The 20,927-nt window shown below is 39.6% G+C and overlaps 1 protein-coding gene across 1 annotated transcript in view; it reads left to right on the forward strand.

Annotated features, from left to right (window-relative positions):
- LOC114645974 (alpha-1,6-mannosyl-glycoprotein 4-beta-N-acetylglucosaminyltransferase-like) overlaps positions 1 to 19,992 on the forward strand; it is a 53,337-nt gene extending 33,345 nt beyond the window's left edge. The window contains exons 3-5 of the mRNA XM_028793919.2: positions 754 to 948; positions 7,264 to 7,420; positions 18,413 to 19,992. Coding sequence (XP_028649752.2) covers positions 784 to 948; positions 7,264 to 7,420; positions 18,413 to 19,554 — 1,464 coding nt within the window. The 5' untranslated portion in view covers positions 754 to 783 and the 3' untranslated portion in view covers positions 19,555 to 19,992. The remainder of the gene's footprint in view (positions 1 to 753; positions 949 to 7,263; positions 7,421 to 18,412) is intronic.
- The last annotated feature ends 935 nt before the right edge of the window (positions 19,993 to 20,927 follow it).

The raw sequence follows: 20,927 nt of genomic DNA on the forward strand, positions 1-20,927 counted from the left end.
TGATCCAGAGAAAGTGATATTGCGGGCCTCCCTAACAAATGGGATTTTTGTTTTTCAAGAAAACCTTTAAGAAGTAACACATGTTCTTAAATGGGCTGCGCAGAGACCTTCTTGGAGGTCCTCATCAAAACAGCAAGTCATAGGTAGCATTGTTATTTCACTTTTGTAAAAGAACATTCACAGACTAAGCAGTGCTAAATATGAAAAATCAGAAGCTACTAAATAATTTTATGAACACATCCAGCTAATTCCTGAGCCTGCCAGGTATTTTTGGGTTGTTGGGAGTCAGCTGCCCCCATTTCCAACTCTAAAGGTGAAGTAAGTATCTGTTTCTTTGGGGGGAATTCATGGGAAGAAAAGTCTGTTTTGATGAGTTTCATGATACGAAGTTAATTGCTCTTGTCCTTTTCATTCATTCATTTCCTGAACTTGCTGAATCCATCCCATAAATATCAGGTGAAAGGCTGGAATCATTCCTGGATGGGGTTCAAATCTATGAGCGGATCCACTCAGGTGCAAACCCACACTCCTCCCAGCAGGCCAATTTAGAGTTGCCAATCTCTTGGATGTGAGAAATAGCTGAAGACTCAGGAGAAAAATGATAATTACGCTGTCAGAATTGGAGCTAAGAGGCAGCAGTCTGTCTAAGACCTAATAATGCACGTTTGTTGTTTAAACTGAATTACAGCAGCACATTGGGTATGGCCTCTATTTGTTACACATTTCTGATGCACTTTATATTTTTTTTTTCAGTTTGATGCAAAATTGACCAAGAGCAACAAAATGGTCAAGAACATCCGTTTCGTAATCGCATGGCTTTGCCGGCGGTCAACAATTGCAGCTCTGTTTTTAGGCCTGGTTATTCTGCTGACCTATATTCACATTAAACCTTCTCCATTAGAGGAGACACCAAGCATGCAGCAGACAGTGGACTTTCATTGGCAGAAGGTAAGTGGGCACAAGATACAGAAGAATTTATCCAAACATAAAAAGCTCTGAAATTAATGGCAGACCTCTTAATATTTGTAACAGATAGACAATGTTATACAGAAAACATTGTTCTTCTTCTTCATTAGGTGTCTAAAATGGCAAAGAGATTTGAGACAAATTGCACTTGTAAATGGCCAACTTCAAAAAGGCAGCCTCAGAATGTTCTTTATTTTTATTCTCAAAACCCCAAATTATAGGAAAGGGACAACAAATCTGTTGAGTTTAATGCATTTGTAGATAAAGCACTTTTTTATTAGACAGTGAAAAGAACAGAGTGCTGTATATGTTTCAAATATACACTACTAAAGGAAAATGTAACAAAAATAACATGCAACAGAACACAAAAACACTTCTCTGTACTAAATGGGGTACTCAGCACAAGGGCACTGCTAGCATGACATAGCAAAACGTCTGCAAGAGAAGCAATAAAAGCAAGTGGGTACAGACTGGCAATCCAAGAGCACCACTGGACACTGGTATGGGCAGACAGGCCAGGAGGTGGTCATTCTTGTCATACTCTGCGCCCTAAAAGTGACATAAGTGGAGGTGATAGAGCATAAGAGTGAGAGCTGAGTCTGGAGAGGAAAGGTGTGACTTGCTAGAAGATATGTCACCCAGTATAAGACACGGGTGCATGACTCTGTCGAGGGAGAGGACTGGCAAAAACCCAGTAGGCTTCCAGGCTAGTAAATAGCACCATAGAAGTAGGGCCCACTATGCCTTCTGGGAGTGAGGACTGACAAAGTGAAAGAGATGCTATGAAGATCTCCCAGGTGTCAGGTGCCAGAAGATGGCAGGCCACTTGGGAGCTTCGTAAGGCAATTTCACCTTTAAGTTGAATTGGGGCTCATGGATGTAAAGATAATAAGGGCCACTCCAAGGGAGCTGATATCTGATATTCAGGTAACCAGACTGCACCACCACTGACCACAAAAGTGGCCACTACAGTAAGTTTAAAAAAAACAAAAAAAAAGTTAAGTTGGAAGCTTTTTACATTTTTTTTTAAACAAAACAACACCGGGAGAAAGCAAAATACTTATGAAATGCTTCTTACACTTACATAACCCATCTATCCATCCATTTTCTTTGAAACAAGAAAATAATTTAACTTTAAGGTGAAGCCAACAATGAGACACATTCACGATTTGGTCACTGTTACACCTAAAACCTCACAGCAGATTCACTGCAGATGACTGCATGTCTTCCTTACGCGCTATCTTTTGTGTTTTATTAATTTACCTGTTTAAGAAGATAAACCAACTGCCTTGTAGTTTATTTTCCAGGTTCATGATGGAATCCCTTTTATATAATCGTATGGTGTTGACTTCTCATAAGGTTATTTATGCACCTTTTCAGTGAGCAACTCTCTATGTTTAGATGCCCACTCCTTAGAGAACAAAACACTCTTTTCTGGATGATGACTTCAGATTTGGGCGTGCTAATTCTCATGCCAGCTGCAGCAGCTTACAACTTGTCCACATTTTTACTTTCCACGAATCTTTACTTGTGCGGCTTCTAAGATTTGAATACCAGTTACTCCAAACACATATGAATCATGCTGTGGTAAAACAATTTGGAGGAAAATAACCCAAAAATGTGCTATACTACAGTTATTTCAAAAAGGCTGCTGCTTATAAGAATTTGAAACGCCTTTATTTATTAAGGGACTGACTTTCAGGAGACAACAAATTTCTTTGGAATTTGTAAAGATGCTCAGGGGAATTTGATGATGTAACTACGGTTAACACGTTCCGAGACAAAGATCTTGCCAAGGTCTAGTATCCCTGATTCCATTCTGCTCTTGCCTGTCATCTAGCTGGCATTAACCCTTTGCCTTGTGGGTATGCTGAACCCGACCTGGTTATGTGGGTCAGTCAGCTACAAAGTACTCGCTAGTGAGCAACATTCCCAGGCCAGTCTCCAGGAGTGGGTCCCAGAATCTATGTTGGTTGTGAAGTTCTCTTCAATACATTTAGAATGTTTGTGAGGGTCACTTATGGAATCTTATTTGTCTTGTCCCTCTACTTAGACCAATTTGCTGTGAGTAAAGTGACATTTGAACCTTACGTTCAGGAGATGCAATATGGATTCTGTCCAGGCTATGGAGCAGTGGACCAACTGTTTGCTCTTGTACTTGTGGAGTCATAGAAGTTTTCCAATCCTGTGCACATGTGATTTGTTAATTTGGAACTGTGTACTCCATGGTATCTTCTGCAAGGCACTCTGGGATCAATACTAGTGGCAATAAAAAACCTTGCACTGTTCCAGTATGGGGCAGAGGTGTCATCCATTGCACGGCTGCACTTGGGTACCAATCCAGGTGGTTTCGTCGTATGGTGGGTGTAAAATCAATGCATCCTCCCAACCTTAGTTTAGGAACTTGAGAGCTGCATCTCTGCTGTTTTTAGATGATGATGTCCCCTTTACCTCTTTAGACTGCAATATCCAATGCACACTGGAATGGCTTGGAACTGAGTGTGATGCAGGTGAAATGAGAATAAACGCCACCAAATCAAAGGTCAAAGTCCTATTTTAGAAAATACTAGCTTGTTCCCTGGAAGAAAATGGTGAGAAGCTGCCTAAAGTGGAAGAGTTTCATTACCTCAGGATATTGTTCACTAGTGAGGGAAGAGGCGACTGGGAACCTGACCAACAAATCTATTGTGGCAGTTTTATGAACATTTTACTGATGGCGATTGTTGTGGGGTTCAAAATCTATATATTTTGTTCTGTATTTTTGTTATATTTTGTCCAAGACAAAACAACAGATGAAAAAAGTTTAGGACGCATCAAAGAATATCCTCTTCCTAGTTGTACCTCACTTTTAAAACAGCTGTTCCAATAAAGAAAGGAAGACATGCTGGTGGTGAAGCCTTTTGATTAGTTTATAACCTGGGCATCTGGGACAAAATTAGCTAAATTATTTTACAGCCTGGGAAAGGAAGACATGGTGACACCTCAGGCAACATCAAAAAAGTTTCATTGTTTGGGAAAACTGACAGTGAATTCATTCGTCATATTGACAGCCAGCCAATCAGAATATCTAACAATAACATCTTGCAAAATCCCCCGGCAGAATTTTAGAATAAATATGCCTCATCTGAGGAGCGATATAGGAAGGAGGGAGGAAGAAGAAGGGACAAAGACGTCAGAAGAGAACAGAGCAACATCAATGTGAAACCGTTTCTATCTGATTGTCAGAAAAGCATCTAATGAATAACTGCGAGTGCTACATCACAAGCCGCCTGCGACATTCATCCTTGTCATCTTTACTTTTTCGTAAGCTTTTTCTAAAGACTATATATATCCAGACTTCACTAACAGTCCTATTTTCTATTATTCTTTGTTCCAGTGGTATTATTATTATTTCTGTAATAAATACCATGCTGCTTTTAACTTTCTATGCTTTGTCTTAATGTCTAGAGTGATTGAAGTAATAAGGTACATTTCTTTGAGCACCTGGTGCAGCTGGAGGTTTGCCATTACCTCTGTGCTGGAAGGTTTATTAAGGCTGCGGGTGAGAGCTCCACCCAAAAGTAGGGGACAGTACATAAAGTAAGCCATTCTTGGCTGATAAATGGCCTATAGTTAAGAATACTGAGCTTTTCTATGTTTAAATGTATTCTTGTAGACCAAAAGTAATATTTAGATCTGAGATATCTTTAAAACATTGTATGTTGTTCGTGCCAATAATAAGTAAGTCTCATGAAGTGCTGAGAGAGTGACAGGCTGAGTTATTCCTAAGGCACTGGTGTGGTTTAAAGTGCCAGAGGTTAACCAGCTGAGTGTTTGTCATTCATTGGCCACTGTTGTGATTAGGGTCTATGTTTATGCGTATAGCTATGTATGTGTGTGTTCATCTTAAGGTGCAACAGTAGATCAAGCCGTTAATGAATCTGATGAGTACACTTACCCCTAGGTAAAGGGTAAGTAGAGGGGAATATCACAATAATACAGTGATGAGGTGGAAGCTAAGCCTGCATCCCATTGCTCACCTGCGGTTTCAAGCTTGTGTTGACAGGATGAGGAGTTTCTCAATTTGGGAGGAACTCACAGTAGATCTGCTGCTTCTCTGGATTGAGATAAACCAGTTGAGGTAGTTTAGGCGTGTAATCAGTGGAGGGATTATCTCTCTTGACTGCCTGGGGCATATCTACCAGGAAGGGTTAATGGAAGTTCTGAGAAAAAGAGAGACCCTGTCAGCCTGGTCCAGCTCAGCTTGTTGCAATGGTGAACCTTACCAGGAAAAACAGGTTTGTTTAGTTAGCACGTATGTAAAGCTGCTACCTTTTCAAAGTATTCATTCTTTTACAGCACCTTAGGACTTTCAAGATTATAGCACAGATGATAGTAACAGCAGTAGTAATTAAAAGAAAGCAAAAACAGCTCTTAAATAAAATGTACAGAACAATATATACAATAATTTATGTGAAAAAATGAAAAACATAAAATATAAGTTTGACAAATAAGGAGACCTTACTGTTTTTTCAGGAAAGCCAACCCAGTTTCTCATCTAGATTGTTTAAAGTTGCCATGCTTGCCATATCAACTACCCAGCCTCACCATTTTGTAAAGAACTTTGTCTTCATTTTACTCTTGAATGCACTCCTCTTGATTTCCAAAGAAATACTGGATGAATAATTTAAATGAAATAGCATCTATTTAGAATGTTAGGAAGGAAATCACTCACAAATCCACAGTCAGTCTGACCCAACCAGTTTGTAGTTACCAGTTAATCCAGCATGCATGCTGTTTATGTAGGTGGAAAATGGTATAAACAACATGAGCGTTCCAGGTCTCTAGAGATATGAAGCAGCTAGAAACTGTGCCACCATGCAACCCACACACATCCATTCGTCCATCCATGCATTTAATGGAACTGCTCATTGCAAACACTCAGAGTTGAGTCATTGTCAAGACATGTACAGGATGTGCTAATCAACATGAAACATGTCGTCACCTTCTAGAATTGCGATTAGGCAGTATAACTACTTTATCTCCAAATGCCTGCTTATCTTTCATAAGAAATCTCAGACTATATTTAAAATTCTCCATTAAAATCAAATCAACATGTTTCCTGTAATCTCGGCTGCTAGGCCTCTTCTCTTCCAATACCTATCAGATGAAGTGTTTTCATGCACCTTATGGTTTTGAATATATACCTGCAGCATTGGGGTCAAAAAAGGACCCAGTCCTAACCAGTGTGCCAGTCCATCCCAGGGTACACTCACTACTAATTCTCACACACATACCAGGCTAGTTCAGAGTCTCCAACCAGTTGAAAATAACAATAATAAATGTCATTTGATCAGAAATTCACTCAGAGAAATACTCCTCTCCTAATCGTACATCCTCCCTGTACGATTGAGCTCAGGCTGCTGAATCACATGGCTGCCTTTTCTGCCATAGCGTTAATTCCTTTGGTGGAATGGAAAAGCAGGCTGCTGTTTAATCCACAGGTCTGAGTTCACATCTTGCCGCTATACATCTTGTATTTTATTCTGCTTATTTTTATTTTATGCTTATTGTATGTTCTACGTAAACCACTTTGGTAGCAACATAGCTGATGTTGTTCCAAATCTGCCTTATAAATACATTGACATTGACATTAGTGTTGTTTCAGGGAGGACGAGGGGGTGAAGGTTGGAGTGTGATGGTAGCGACAAGTGTAACAGAAGTTGAAATAGAGTCCACTACTGTATAAGAGATGCCTTAGATTATAAATTTTTGGTGATGATAAAGTTCTCCTTTAGCATAACAGTAGTATTGATGGTTATGAAATCCAGAGACCGGAGTTCAATGCCTGTGTCTGTTATCCTCTTAAGGAGAAAATGCGACTGAGTGAGGACATTGTTGCCCTGAGTGAATACCTGAGCAGAGACGATTTGCTCAAAAGATGCAGCTGGAGACACTGGTTATTAAAAGTCTGTCGTTATTGCAAATCAGATGAAGTTAGGGGTTAAAGAAAATGAGATATTGTATTGCATGAACACTGTACACCTACAGTACCTTGATTCTGGCTGACTGACTGAATTCTCAACACAAGTTGATGTGCTTTAAGAACCACAAAATTCTTATAATCCTTCTCTACATGGTTTGAGGAGCTTCCAGAAATCACTGTTTTCTTTCAACAAGTCAGCAAACTTTAGAATAAATACAATGTAAAAGTGCAAGGAGTCTGCTCATCTTTTTCCTGTTGGTAAACATTTATCTAATATTTGTCTTTTCTTTTGGACACACTCTAAAACTAACAAGTTATTCTTTTTCATTTAGGTTCACAGTCACCATCAGAGCACCCCACAAGAGAAGAACATTTTCATCCCACAAAAGAAGGAGAACTTACATTTTTCCACAAAGGAAGACGTTTTAGAGCCTCTTAAAATTCCGTATAATATTTTATTGGGCTCGCTTCCTCCATCCTCTCAAAAGAGTAAGCATTAAATTTAGAATTTTTCTATCACTATACTGAAAACAAATTGTTGTTTAGCTTTCAGCTTTTCACCTGAGCAGGACATTCATCCTAACGTGGTCTGACAATGGTGATTCTGGTAATGCGTTCCAAATAATGATGAGATTTGAAAGTCCTCTATGTGCTAACCTCAATTACATTTCTATCTGATGTTTTCCTTACAACTAGAGTCTACAGTTGAAGAAGTAATTTGTTTAAACTCTTGTTTTGTCATGTTTCCCCTTTTGTATTATTAATATGTATCATTTGTGAGAATGCCTCAAATCTTACAAACTTACCACTGTTTTGTACCATATAACTTCTTCCCACCTTTCCTTCTACATTTATAACCTCAAGCAATTAGGTGTATTGATTGATAATATTCATAAATACTAACAATATGCAAAGTACATTTCCATATGGCAACCAAACAGCCTGATAAATGGTGATGTGTAGTTTCAGGTGACAAACAGACTTGTTAGTTACTTAAAATGTCTCTAGTTAAGTCCTCATTTTTGGTCATCTTTCTTCAGAACAGGCCACATGCCTGTCTCAATATGGCTGCCGAGCTGTGCTCTTCATTGTGTTGTCCTTTTCAGTTCATAGTGTGTGAGATTCTCCTTTATCAGTTGGTAGAGACAAAGAGGGGGGTAAAGCAAGCAAATTTATAGATTTTCTGTCCAACCCCTACAGCCAATAGGGTGTCATGGTACTTAAAATTTTCTGATACAAGGCAATTCCAAACAGCCATACTTCAGACCATTGGGGCAGAGAATACCTTCACACCTGCCCCCAAAACCATGTGTTAAGGTGAAGCTTACCAGTTAGGCCGCCTGGCTTCCCTGTGGGTGTTGACTGAGAGAGCCCTGCAGAGAAACACTTGCCAAACTTGTTTGAGGCACTTCTCCCAACCCTGTCGTAAAATTCACTATCCTGACTTAGTCCTAGGGGGTAAACATGAATGCTTCTCACTAACGAAATACTAATTTTACATTGCTTTGCCTAAGTTACAAATAAAAACATACAAAATATTTATCAACTTGTATCCAAAATGTCACACCACAACAACTCTGGTGAACAGATTCTGGTCATATAGTCTTTACGTCAAACCACACATTCCTGAAAATAGTCGTATGGCTCATCTGTGGACTTTCCTTACTAATATAGCCTTCTTTGTTACATGGTGACTATGGACAGATTTGACCCCAAAAGTTCCTGAAACACCTTTAGCATAACGTCTCTTGACTTGTGCACATCACTGCAGACTCTGTGTCTTTAGTCACTTCTGTATGTTGTCCACTAGGCCTACAAAACCATTTCCATAGGTTTACAATTTTGCTCAATGTGTGCCTGAAATGTAATGTTTCAGTACAAATAACGGTATAAACATTAAACCTTCTTTGTCATGTCACTGCTCCATTTCAAACTCTCCTCAGGTTCAGGCCATTGAGGCAGATTAGACTTACCAATTCTGCTCCCTTCTTTTCTCCAAAAATGACATTAATTTGAGATTTCACATTCCCTAAATTTTGACAATCCAGAACCCAACTTGGTAACTGGATTGGTTATTGGTAACTTATTCCTTGTATTTTTAATTTTGGTCTGGAAAAAAACAATTTCCAATATTTATGTGAAATTCACCCTTAACATCCACTTATGTCCCCGTGTTCTTGTTGAAGAGGTCATTTTAAAGCAATACTGTATCCAGAAATGATCATTGTTGTGTGTGTTACTCACCCAGCATTTATGATTGATTATGTTACTTTTTTTATGAGGATTTGAAAATTTTCTCTTGGACTTCTTAATATTTTCCTAGGGTTTTCAATGTTATTCTTTTTGGTTTCACTTTTGTTTTGTTTCCCTTTTTTATTAAAAGAGTAGTTATGTTATTTTACTATTATTTTGCAATGCTGATTTATTTACCTTATGAGCACTGCCATTCTGTGGGTTCATTGCTAAAATGTTGATCTCCATTGCCATAGCACACTTTCTCCGAAGTCATGGCACATGAATACGAGATCACTGAGTATCTCTTTAATAGGCCCTGTGGCTGCTGGGAGGTTGTGGACTTCTTCATATGTGAAGACATCAGAAAAAATATGAATTTAAAGGATTTGCTATTTCACTGTTTGCATATTCGTATATATATATTAGCTCAGCCTTGTCATTTCCTGTACACTTCACTACCTCCTTGAATATTCTCTTACTACTAAAATACCAAAATAAACTCTTTAGGTCATCATTTGCATTTTCTCTAATATTTCTATCCAAATGACTTTTGCCTTCCCTGATATCCTTTTAAACGGTTGCTGTCTTCCTTACATAAGCTACAGTGAACCCTGGAGTTACTAGTCTTCTATTCCTTATACTGCTGGTTTTAATCTCTTTGCAACTTCTTTTAAGTTCCTTACTGATCCCCACTGTGAAGCTCTCTTTAGTTTCTTACCGTTCCTAAATTTCAGGATGGGCCTTTTCTGCATTATATGTAAAATGCCTTTAAACCTGGACCTTGACTGTTTAGATACTTAAAAGTTGAAGAAAGCTGACTTTTCCAGAACCCGCATACCACTGTAATAGACATCATGGGTTGGCTGACATCCCGGCTGGGATAGATGGTTCCTTAACTGGTTGGGAGGCCTTTTGAATTGAAGGATGTGGTTGGAAGGATGTTCCTACAAGGTTGGTCAGTGGTACCTTTCCTGATCAGGAGGCCATTATAATGGATGGTCAAAAGGAGACTGTTTCCCCAGGCAGTGAGCTTCCCCAGTACACTGGGTGGTGACATCCTTCTCTTTCAAAACACTTTGTAATGTATTATATTATGATCACTAGATTCTAAGAGTCCAATCACCTAATGAATACAACACCATAATAAATCTAGACAAGCTTCTCCTGTCGTTGGTGCTTTTACATATTGTGTTATAAAAACAGTCACTAACTACGTTTAACAGCACCTGCTCTTGTGCTCCTTTGTTAGTAATGTTGGCACAGTTAATATTTGGTCAGTCAAAGTCCCCCTCCAGACTTGCTTTGTGTGTTAAGCGATTGTCTACTTTAGGGTTTAAAATGCACTCCCATTACCAGGCCCTTATGCTTTTTAGCCCATTCCACATATTTTTATTAAGCAATCATGCATTCAGTTTTTCCTTAGTATAAATGGATGTACTTTCATCCTTTTAATCTTGCCTCTCTTTCCAATCTTTGCTCTTTTTGTAATGTTAAATATTTGAATATTATACAGTATCAATGTCATTCCCATTTCTTGGATTTAGCTAGGTTTGTGTTATTTCTATATTAGAATTACTGTATTTGTGTCTAGCACTAATGCCAACTTGTTTGTTTTATTATCAATACTTCCAACATTAACACACGCAGTTTTTTATTTCTGGTTATTAACTGTTTCTTGTACAATTGTGTGTTTCTTTACGTGTAGTTATAAACTTGGCCTGTACTAAATGGACATTGCCTAGTTGAAACAATCCTTGACTGTTCTACTCATATGCCTCCCCAGTACATTGGTGCTCCTCTGGTTCACATTTAACCTGTCATGGCAGAACAGATCCCACCTGTTCCAATGTCCTATAAACCTATGCCCTTCACTAAGATTTAAGCCATGATTTAAATATTCTAATCTTCTCAGTCTTACCTGGAAAGGTATTTAGAACAGGCTGAATTTCAAAAAAGACCATCTTATCAGTTGTGCTCCTCAGCTTATCACGCAACTTGTTAAGTTGGGACTGCAGAACTGACCTATGTCATTTGTACCCATGTGAACAATGACAGCTGGAGCCAGCCCTTGCTTCTGGTCAGTAGCCTATCCAACCATCCAGGGAGGTCTCCCACTTGCACAGGCACAGGAAGGCAACACATCCTACAAGATCTTCTATCCATGTAGCAAACCTGAGTTCAGACCCCCAATAATTGAGTGCCCCATGCGCATCCCTTTTTCTGGGGGACTGGTTTTGAAGTGGCCCATAATAAGAGTCACCATCCTGTTCTGTGAGGTCAAGAATACCTCCAACTTTGGAGTTGATTCTCCTGGACAGCATGCATCTCTTTCACCTTCAGCTTATGGCCAAATGTGGCTCACTTCTATCTACCTACTTTTTGTGCCACCTAAAGAACACCTGGGAAAGGTCTACCAATTCTTGACTACAATTCAGTTCAGTTTATTTTTGCATAGTGCTCTTTACCAAGTACAGGCCCACAGTGCTGAATCAAGGGCACTGTGTAAAATACAAATTACTAATTATGTAAAGCACACACAAATAGATACAAATTAGATTTAACATACAACAAAACAACGCCATTTTAAACTAAACGATGTGTGTGAGATATGGCCAGTTCACAACAGAGAAAAAAATAAAACAAAACAAAAACAACCACCAGTAAGGTCCACAGTTGGCTATTAACCGAAGTCAAAAGACAAAGTCAGACACAGTCACACTCCTGGAGACCTCAGCCAACTGGCCGCCCACCCCCTCTTGGCATTCTACAGAGTAAGCCAGTGCGGGGCCATCTAATCTGACAACAGAATCTTTTTGTCCTTGGACCTCAAGGCCCCCTGTATCACAGATATGTCCCCATGAGCAGGAAAATGGCTTTGAAGTTGAGCAGTGTCACCAGGTGCCACAGCAGGACACTAAGAAGAGAAACCACTCTTAATATAATACTTCATTATTTGTACAGTCCCAATAAACAGATGCAATATGCACAGCTAATCAGCAGCTCTGATCAGGGTATGTGAGACTAAAGTAATGAGTCTTCAATTTGGATTTAAAAGATGAGACCGAAGGGACACCTCTTATATCAGCAGGCAGATTGCTCCACAGCTTTGAGGCCTTGTAGCTAAAAGCTCAAAATCCTGCTGTTATCTTTTTAATTTTGGAATCTTTACTAGGCTGGAATCTTGAGATCTTAATGTTCATTCAGTAAGTTCAGATATGTAAGTAAGATCTATGACATTTTAAGTTTAATATACAAGAAGGAGGATTTTTAAATCAGCCCTAAGCACACCTTAAAGCCCATGTAAAGAATTAAGAACTGCACTTATGTGGTTGTACTTTGTAGCTCTTGTAATGACTCTTAGAGCAGCATTTTGAATAAACTGAAAGCTGCGGGGGAAAGAAAAAAAAATTGAACAGCCAGTGAATAATGCATTGCTGTAGACAGTCCTACCAGAAATTCATGCATGGATTTTTCAGTATAGATAGTGCTTTACAGAGAGAGAGTACTTTTATCAGTCTCAAGGAGAAAATTTAGATTTTCACAGAAACTGAAGGAATATTATAGCAAACAGGAAACAATAACCCCTCGTGACGGTGTGGGTTCTGCTCCATGCTTCCACTTCTTTTCAGGGAGCCTCTCGAACCCAACACCGTCAATAATGTAACTGGATGAGCTGGTCAATGAGGACAACAAATGAAGCAAGGGGAAAGGTGCAGAAGTGCATTTATTTAAAAACAACAAAACCAAAACAAAGTGTTCAAATAAAGTGCAGAGCTCCAAAACGTCATTAAATAAATAATCCGTAAAAAGCAAGTGAAATGAGGAGGTTAAAATAATTCCAATAAAAATGAAGTTAAAACAATAGCTGGAATCATTCCTTTAAAAACAAAACCCGGTGTCTTCTTCAGCTGGCGGCCCCCCTGCTTCTCCCATCCAGGGTATGCACCAGGGGAGTCGCCCTACCTGCAGCTGACCTTCTCCACGTCTGGTTGCCTTCTGTCCTCTGGCTCCATACAGCACCACTACCAGGACTGAGACTTGGGTTCCACCAATGGCCAGGGCGCTTACACTGGGATTCCAATCCCAAATCTCTGACTCCCGTGGCCTTTTGCGGTAAGCCAACCACCTTCTGGTCACTCCTGCTTCTCTCAAGCATTCAGCAGGAGCGATCCAATCAGACTGCCCCGGGTGCCGGCGAAACACCCCGCTAGGGCGTGAAGTTAAAATGTTTTATAATAGTGAGATGTTACTCATATCCTTAGCCCGACATCCACATATCATATGTGTTAACAAAGTGTGTTTTATAAGTTTTCATGTGTTTAAAGCATGTGGGATGGGTATTTTAAGGCTTAAACTATAAAAATGTTTATTTATATGGTCTTTCTATATCGTGGATTTTCTCCTGTTGCTGATGGGTCTGGAACATAACTTCCGCGATAGGCGGGCAATCACTTGTGTTTAAAAACCCGCGAAGTCATGAATCCGCGAAAAGTGAACCGCGAAGTAGCGAGGGATTACTGTATATATTTTGGGGATGTGGTGATTAGCAGCTCCTGGCATCAATTACGGATGTGGACGATTCCTCACCTGTGCACATAAGCAAGGAAACGCCCATAGCGCATTGAATCTGAGAACCATTCTGGCCACATTTCCATGCCCCCTCTATAAACCACAAGTATGGCGAATATTTATTTAAAAACTGTCCTTTTATTCTGAGCTACAGACCCGCTATATCACACATGGGGGTGATTACAATTCCACACAAAGGATTACAAAAAAAAGGAAAACTTGTGACTTCTGATTAGAGAGCAGTCCTAATGAGGCATCATGCAGGCCTATTGCTGTTGGTATAAAGGAGCCCCCCGTAGAGTTTCTAGTCTCCTAAAAAATTCATTGGCTGAAAGCCCTCCATGTTCTGTGTCAGAGAGGGGATGTGCAGCATTGTTTACAATGGCACTCAGTTTTGTTTTCATTCTCTTCTTCACTACGACCACCAGTGGGTCAATATTGTGTCTCATAATTGAGCCTGCCTTTTTGATTCGGTGGGCAGCACACAACAGCATAAATAATTCACCAATAAGCACGCTAGGTGTATATGATAGTGTTAAAATTTACAGTCGACCCTGGATATACGACCGGCCTGACATGCGAACAACTTGATTTACGACCAAAATTTTTGTTTTGATTTACGACCAACATCTTGCGTTACGACCTGAATGTGGTCACATGTATCTGCTTGCACTTTGTAAACAAACAGTCGAGAGCGTTTGTAAGCGTCAGTTGGAGCCCAGATACATGTGTTTGTGGACGTAATTTCGGTCAGTGCAGTGATTTATATAATTTTTTTCAATAATTGCTAAGGAGGGAAGAGAAGGTAATGAAGGTAAAGAAAGCGATCACAATCGAAACGAAGAAGGAAAATGTGCGGAAATATGAGAGTGGTGTTCGTGTGACCGATCTCGCTAATATGTACAGCATGTCGAAATCCACCATCTCGACAATTTTACAAAGAAAAGATTTGTATAAGGAGGCCCCTTCCAAACAATAACCACCTTCCATTTCATTCTCCTCCTCCTCCCTTCCTGCAGCCCAAAGATGTCAAATTAAATGGTGAGTACAGTATGAAATTGTTGTTTCTGGTAGGCTAGGCACTTTTTATAACTTTTTGGTTAGTACATTAGAAAAATTATTGGTGTTTTGGTAAATTATGCACATTATACAACCTTTATGAAAAGGTTAAGTAAGTGTTGCTGTAGGAGGTTCGGAACGCATTATGTTTATTTCCATTATTTCTTATGGGAAAAATAGTCTTGACTTACAACCAACTTGAGTTACAACCAGCCCTCGCGAACGAATTGAGTTCGCAAGTCAAGGGTCCATTGTATTATGTAACTGAAGGTAAAATCGGGTAGATTCATTTTTTACTGTGATTAGTTCAGTGGTAAGGAGTGCAATCCTTTTTTTGGGGAGTCACTTTTTGGAGGTGGGTCGCAAGAAGTTTTAAAACCAAAAAAAAAGGGTTGACTCCAAAAAAGGGTAAAACCCCCTAATTTAAGTGCATCTCCTTAACCTTACATATCAGGCAGGGTGACAGTGCAACGTGTCTTTGAGAATGGGGCACAAGATCAAACACAATGGAGTAGTAAGGCACTTAAACATTTTGGTCCAGAATGATGTTAATTTGGTGCAGGCCCAAAACATGTGACCCAGTGAGGCTGGGACTTGATTGCAGCGTTCGCAGGTTGGATCTTGCCCTGGAAACATTTTGGACAGTTTTAAGTGAGACAGATGTGCTTGATATATAATTTTGAATTGAATAATTGTATGGGTGGCACGGTGGCGCAGTGATAGCGCTGCTGCCTCACAGTTAGGAGACCTGGGTTCGCTTCCCTCCCTTCGTGGAGTTTGCATGTTCTCCCCGTGTCTGCGTGGGTTTCCTCCGGGTGCTCCGGTTTCCTCCCGCAGTCCAAAGACATGCAGGTTAGGTGGATTGGTGATTCCGTATTGGCCCTGGTGTGTGGGTGTGTTTGTGTGTGTCCTGCGGTGGGTTAGCACCCTGCCTAGGACTGGTTCCTGCCTTGTGCCCTGTGTTGGATGGGATTGGCTCCAGCAGACCCCCGTGACCCTGTGTTAGGATTCAATGGGTTGGAAAATGGATGGATGGATGGATAATTGTATGCTTTCCGCATATGGAGGTCGAGTGAATTCTCTGTATTGCTACTTTCCACTCCTTTTCTGATATATTGATTAAGAGATCTTTTTCCCATTGTCCTCTTGGATCTTTGAAAGGGAGGGACTGTAAAATAATTTTATATGTTGCATATGGTGTTTAAGTCCTCGAAATTGAGCAATATTTTTTCTGGCATGGAGGAGGGTGCAAGATGAAGAAAATCGGGCAGGTTCTGTTTAACAAAGTTCCTAATCTGAAGATAGTGAAAGAAATGTGTAGCTTGAAAATTAAATTTGAAATGTACTTGTTCAAAGGATGCAAAGATGTTGTCTATATAAAGATCTCTGAGAAATTTAATCCCAAATCTTTTACAGATATTAAAAAGTACATATGTTTGCGAGGGTTGAAAGAGGTGGTTCTCTTGCAGGGGTGCCACAGATAAAAGATTCTCCATCTTAAAATGCTTTCTACATTGGTTCCATGTCCTGAGTGAGTGAAGCACAATTGGGTTATTAGTATATTGCCGATAACTTGCATTTATTGGGGCACAAAGCAGGGAATATAAAGAAGTACTGCAGGATTTTACTTCTATTGCGGACCAGGCCTGTGTATGTTGATCTATTTGTATCCAGGTTTTTATAGCTTGTATGTTTGCTGCCCAGTGATAAAACTGAAAGTTAGGTAGAGCCATGCCACCTTCTGTCTTAGGTCTTTGTAGGGTCGTTCTTTGGATACGTGGATGTTTTGAATTCCAAATAAATGAGGTTATGGTTGAATCTAATTGCTTAAAAATGACTTATTGATGTATATTGGAATGTTTTGAAATAAAAAAAGAAGCTTAGGAAGAATATTCATCTTAACAATGTTAATTCTTCAGCTAGAGTGAGATGAAGGGTTGACCATCAATGCAAGTCTTGCTTAATTTTTTCCATACAGACAGAGAAATTTTGTTGATAAAGAGCTTTGTATTTACTTTTCTAGCAATCTTATATCCAAACGTTTTCTTGGTCTTCCGGACCTCAACTTCACCTGCCATTTCTTAATTACATTACGAACTGAGGAAACAGCTACTTGAAAACATTTTGCTATCTTCTTGTAGCCTTCTCCTGCTTTATGAGCATCAATTATTTTATTTTTCAGAGTGCTAGGCAGCTTCTTAGAGGAGCCCATGGCTACTGATTGTTGGGATAAGGTTTGAGGAGTGACAATATTTATACAACTTTGCAATGTACATCACCTGGCCTTACCTAATGATGACTGTGAACAAGCCATAGTCCTAACAACCTAATTAAGGTCTGAGATCTTAGTCAAAGTTATCTGAGGCCTCAAATCTCTTTGGGTGACCAAGCTTTTGCATGGTGCTCTTTTTATTTTTTTCACTCTACAATTGTAGAAAACCAAAATAATACAGTAATCTTGCTTAAAATGCTGAAAAGAGTGTTTCATATTTAACTATGTCTTCTGGAGATCATTTCAACTTCTACTCACTTAATTATTCACAGTAACAGATATTCTGATTGGGGTGGGCAAACTTTTGCATGCCACAGTATATGTATGAATGTATGGACATATACCGTATATATGCAGTATATATATATATATATATATATATATATATATATATATATATATTGTAAAAGGCACTATATAGCGCCCGACCCGGCACAGACTCAGGCAGAGGCACGTACTTTAACAAAAGGCTTTTTTATTTCTTCTTCAGCCGTGGGGCACGCCTTCCCCGTGTCCCACAGGCCCAACACAGTCCCAAAAGCACTTGCAATACAACAACTCACGATTAACCACACTTCTCTCTCCACCTTAGCACCACCACTCTTCCTCCCGACTCTGGCTCTCTCGAGTGGTGGTGGCTGGCCTTTTTATACCCCACCCAGATGTAGTCCAGGTGCTTGGTCACCTGGGCCTAATTGCATTTCTGGGTGGGGCTGAGGAATTGACCAGCCGGGCTGGTAAGTCCACGCAGCTCCCCCTGGCGGCCATCCAAGCCCCCAACCAGGCTCTGGAGGACTCCATGTCCCATGGAGCCTTGCGCCAGGTTGGGGAATCATCGTCCACCAGGGAGGCTGCCACCAAGCGTCCCGGGGGAGGTACTGAGCTGCCCATGGTGGCTCCCCCGGAATAGATGCAGCAGGGGCGTCCCTGCCGGGCATGGGACACGGCTGTCCTTCACAATATATATATATATATATATATATATATTCTCTCTCTTCTGTTGTTCTTAATTCTTGCTCCTGATGGAAATTATTCCTTACCTTTCAATTAAAACCTGTTTGTGATTACTTGTTGAGTGGCCATCAGTTCATAGTAGATAATAGAATAAAAATGATGGAATCTTCATCTAGCAGCTGACAATGTACATTTGAGTGTACAATACATTGTATTATTAAAAGACAACAGGAAAATTATCAACATGATGCAAGTGGATGTCCTGATTGATAGCAAATACTTACTGCCACCTTTATATATGTGGGCGTTTCCTAAAATTGAAATATAAATGCTTTACAAACTTCAACATGAATTTCAATATATTAATAACCTTGTTTTGTTCTTTCTTAAAGAATATTTGTCCATTGGAATATCTTCAGTTAAAAGGAATAAAGAAAACTACCTAATGGATACAATTGAATCCGTCTTCAAGCAACTGGGTCCTCAAGAGCAAGATGAAATGGTGCTTGTGGTCTTCTTGGCCAATTTTGACTCATCAGTGAACATTCAAACTGCCAAAGAGATTTCATCCAAGTTTCAGGAACACGTTGACTCACATAGACTGATTGTTATCTCTTGTTCCAAGGAGCTGTACCCATCATTTGAAGGACTTAAACAAAACTTCAACGACCCCGAGGACAGAGTCAAATACAGATCCAAGCAAAATGTAGACTATGCTTTTCTAGCCAATTTCTGCACGGTTTTGTCCCAGTATTATTTAATTTTAGAAGATGATGTGTATTGTTCAAAAAATTTCCTGACCAGCATCAAAAAGCATGTGTCTGGATTACAAGGACCTTGGGCCACCATCACTTTCTCGAAGCTTGGCTATATCGGAAAACTCTACCACAATGAGGACTTGCCCAAGTTAGCAAGATTTCTGCTGATGTTTTATGATGAAATGCCATGCGACTGGCTTTTGGAGCACTTCCACCACTCTAAGGCGCAAAAGGAAATGATCCGATTCAAGCCTTCATTGTTCCAGCATGTGGGCTCCTTCTCTTCATTCCATGACACCCCGAATAAACTCAAAGATGACGAGTTTCAAGAGTTTTATGGAGAGACTGGAGATAACCCTCCAGCTGTACTGAGAACTGATATTACCATCTATGAAGAAAACCTACCACAAAAATGCTATGATGGAACTGGGTATTTCTGGGGAAAGACATTGATGCCTGGGAATTATGTTTTGCTCATCTTTAGTCAATCTGTTCAACTGCAAAAGGTCCGGATTGTCACAGGATCACTGGAGCAGAAAACCGACATCCTGCAGTCTGGATATGCTGAAATCGGTTGGGAGCTGGTAGGGGAGAATGACCAAAGAACTTGTAAAACGTTTGTTAGCATCGGTGATTTTAAAGAAGGGAAACTGGAAGTGAATGATCTGGACAAAAATATTCCAAACAAAGTTGACTGTCTTAATGTAAAGGTGAAGGGCTCTCAAATTGAATGGCTTCTTATTAGTAAAATAGACGTCTGGCTTGCTCACAGTTAATATTCACATTCAAAATATTTTTATTTCCAATTTCTGTCCCAAATTATAAAATCTGGACACCACTGTGAAGTTCTCCTGCGGAAATGTTTACAGTTACGAAAACTGGTTTCATGAAGAATGTATTCCTAATTATGGTTATAATCAATTGAAATGAAAATTGAAATGAATTTATTTTTTAATTTTTCAAATATTGAAGGGTTCTTTGTTAAAGTATATTGAAATGTAATGTCTGGTGTACAGGTGTATACATAACCGTGCATTTTTCCGTTAACTTGTTGACAGGACCTTTAAACGCTCCCACCAGCATTAAGTAGGATGCAGGGCTCCACAGCAAATGGCTCCTCATAAAAATGTGCCTTTTATTTATTTTTAATATGTAATGAAAATTGTGAATTGTGACCAAAGAAAAAGAGAATCTATTTTATAAGTGTTCAATTTGTTTTGTTTTTTTTGTTTTTTTTTTCCAGGTAATGCATTGGTACTGTATGTCACATCTAACCAAATGATCTCAGTGGACTCAGTGGTCTTCTTTCATTGGCAGACATCTGCAGGACACCTTTAATTGCAAATTAATTAGAACAACTTTGTCATCCATTAGCTGATTAAACATTATAGTGCATGACATCTCCATCAATGCAACAATGAATCTATTTTCTCCCTCACAAGTTCACAGTGAGTCAAAGTCTGTCCCTGCACATTTGACACAAGGCAGGAATCTCTAACCCTCATGCGTACATCCACAGCCTGCACTTCTAGGCCTGTTTAAAAACAGCAGTGGTTTGGCACATTAAAACAAATTAAAACACTCTGAGAACTGCCGGCATGAACACTCCATTTTGTGAGAGTGCTGAGAATCAAACCCACAAACTACACATTGAATTAGTAAAGAGCTTGACCGTTAATTCAATCTGCTCAATAAGTGCCCAGCTGACAAACTTAGTACTGCTTTCGTATTTGTGTGACACTGTGTGGGACATGAGAGCAACGTGTATAATGCATATCATTAAATCATGTTGACATGAAACCAGACTTCATATATTCCACGTTGCAAGTGGTATGCATAAAAAACCCTTGTGCCCCTTAAAAGAAAGCTTTAATGTTTGGGTTTTTTAGAATGATTCTAAAGGCTATGTCACATTAAATGACTTTTCCATCGATTTTCAATCATAACCTTCATTTACGTAATCTTTGCCAGTTGGAGGCTGTCGGCAGCACACTCTCATGAAGCCGAATATCTAATGTGATATACCTGACAACTGAGACCAGCTAGTCTGTGCCTGGCTACGATGAAACCAAAAACGTCTGATTTTCTCGATGGCCTCTTTGCACGTGAGAATTGAGAATCAATGAGAGTTCAGCTGGCTTTCAGTGTA

The sequence above is a fragment of the Erpetoichthys calabaricus genome, chromosome 2 (assembly GCF_900747795.2).
Source record: "Erpetoichthys calabaricus chromosome 2, fErpCal1.3, whole genome shotgun sequence".
NCBI lineage: Eukaryota > Metazoa > Chordata > Cladistia > Polypteriformes > Polypteridae > Erpetoichthys > Erpetoichthys calabaricus.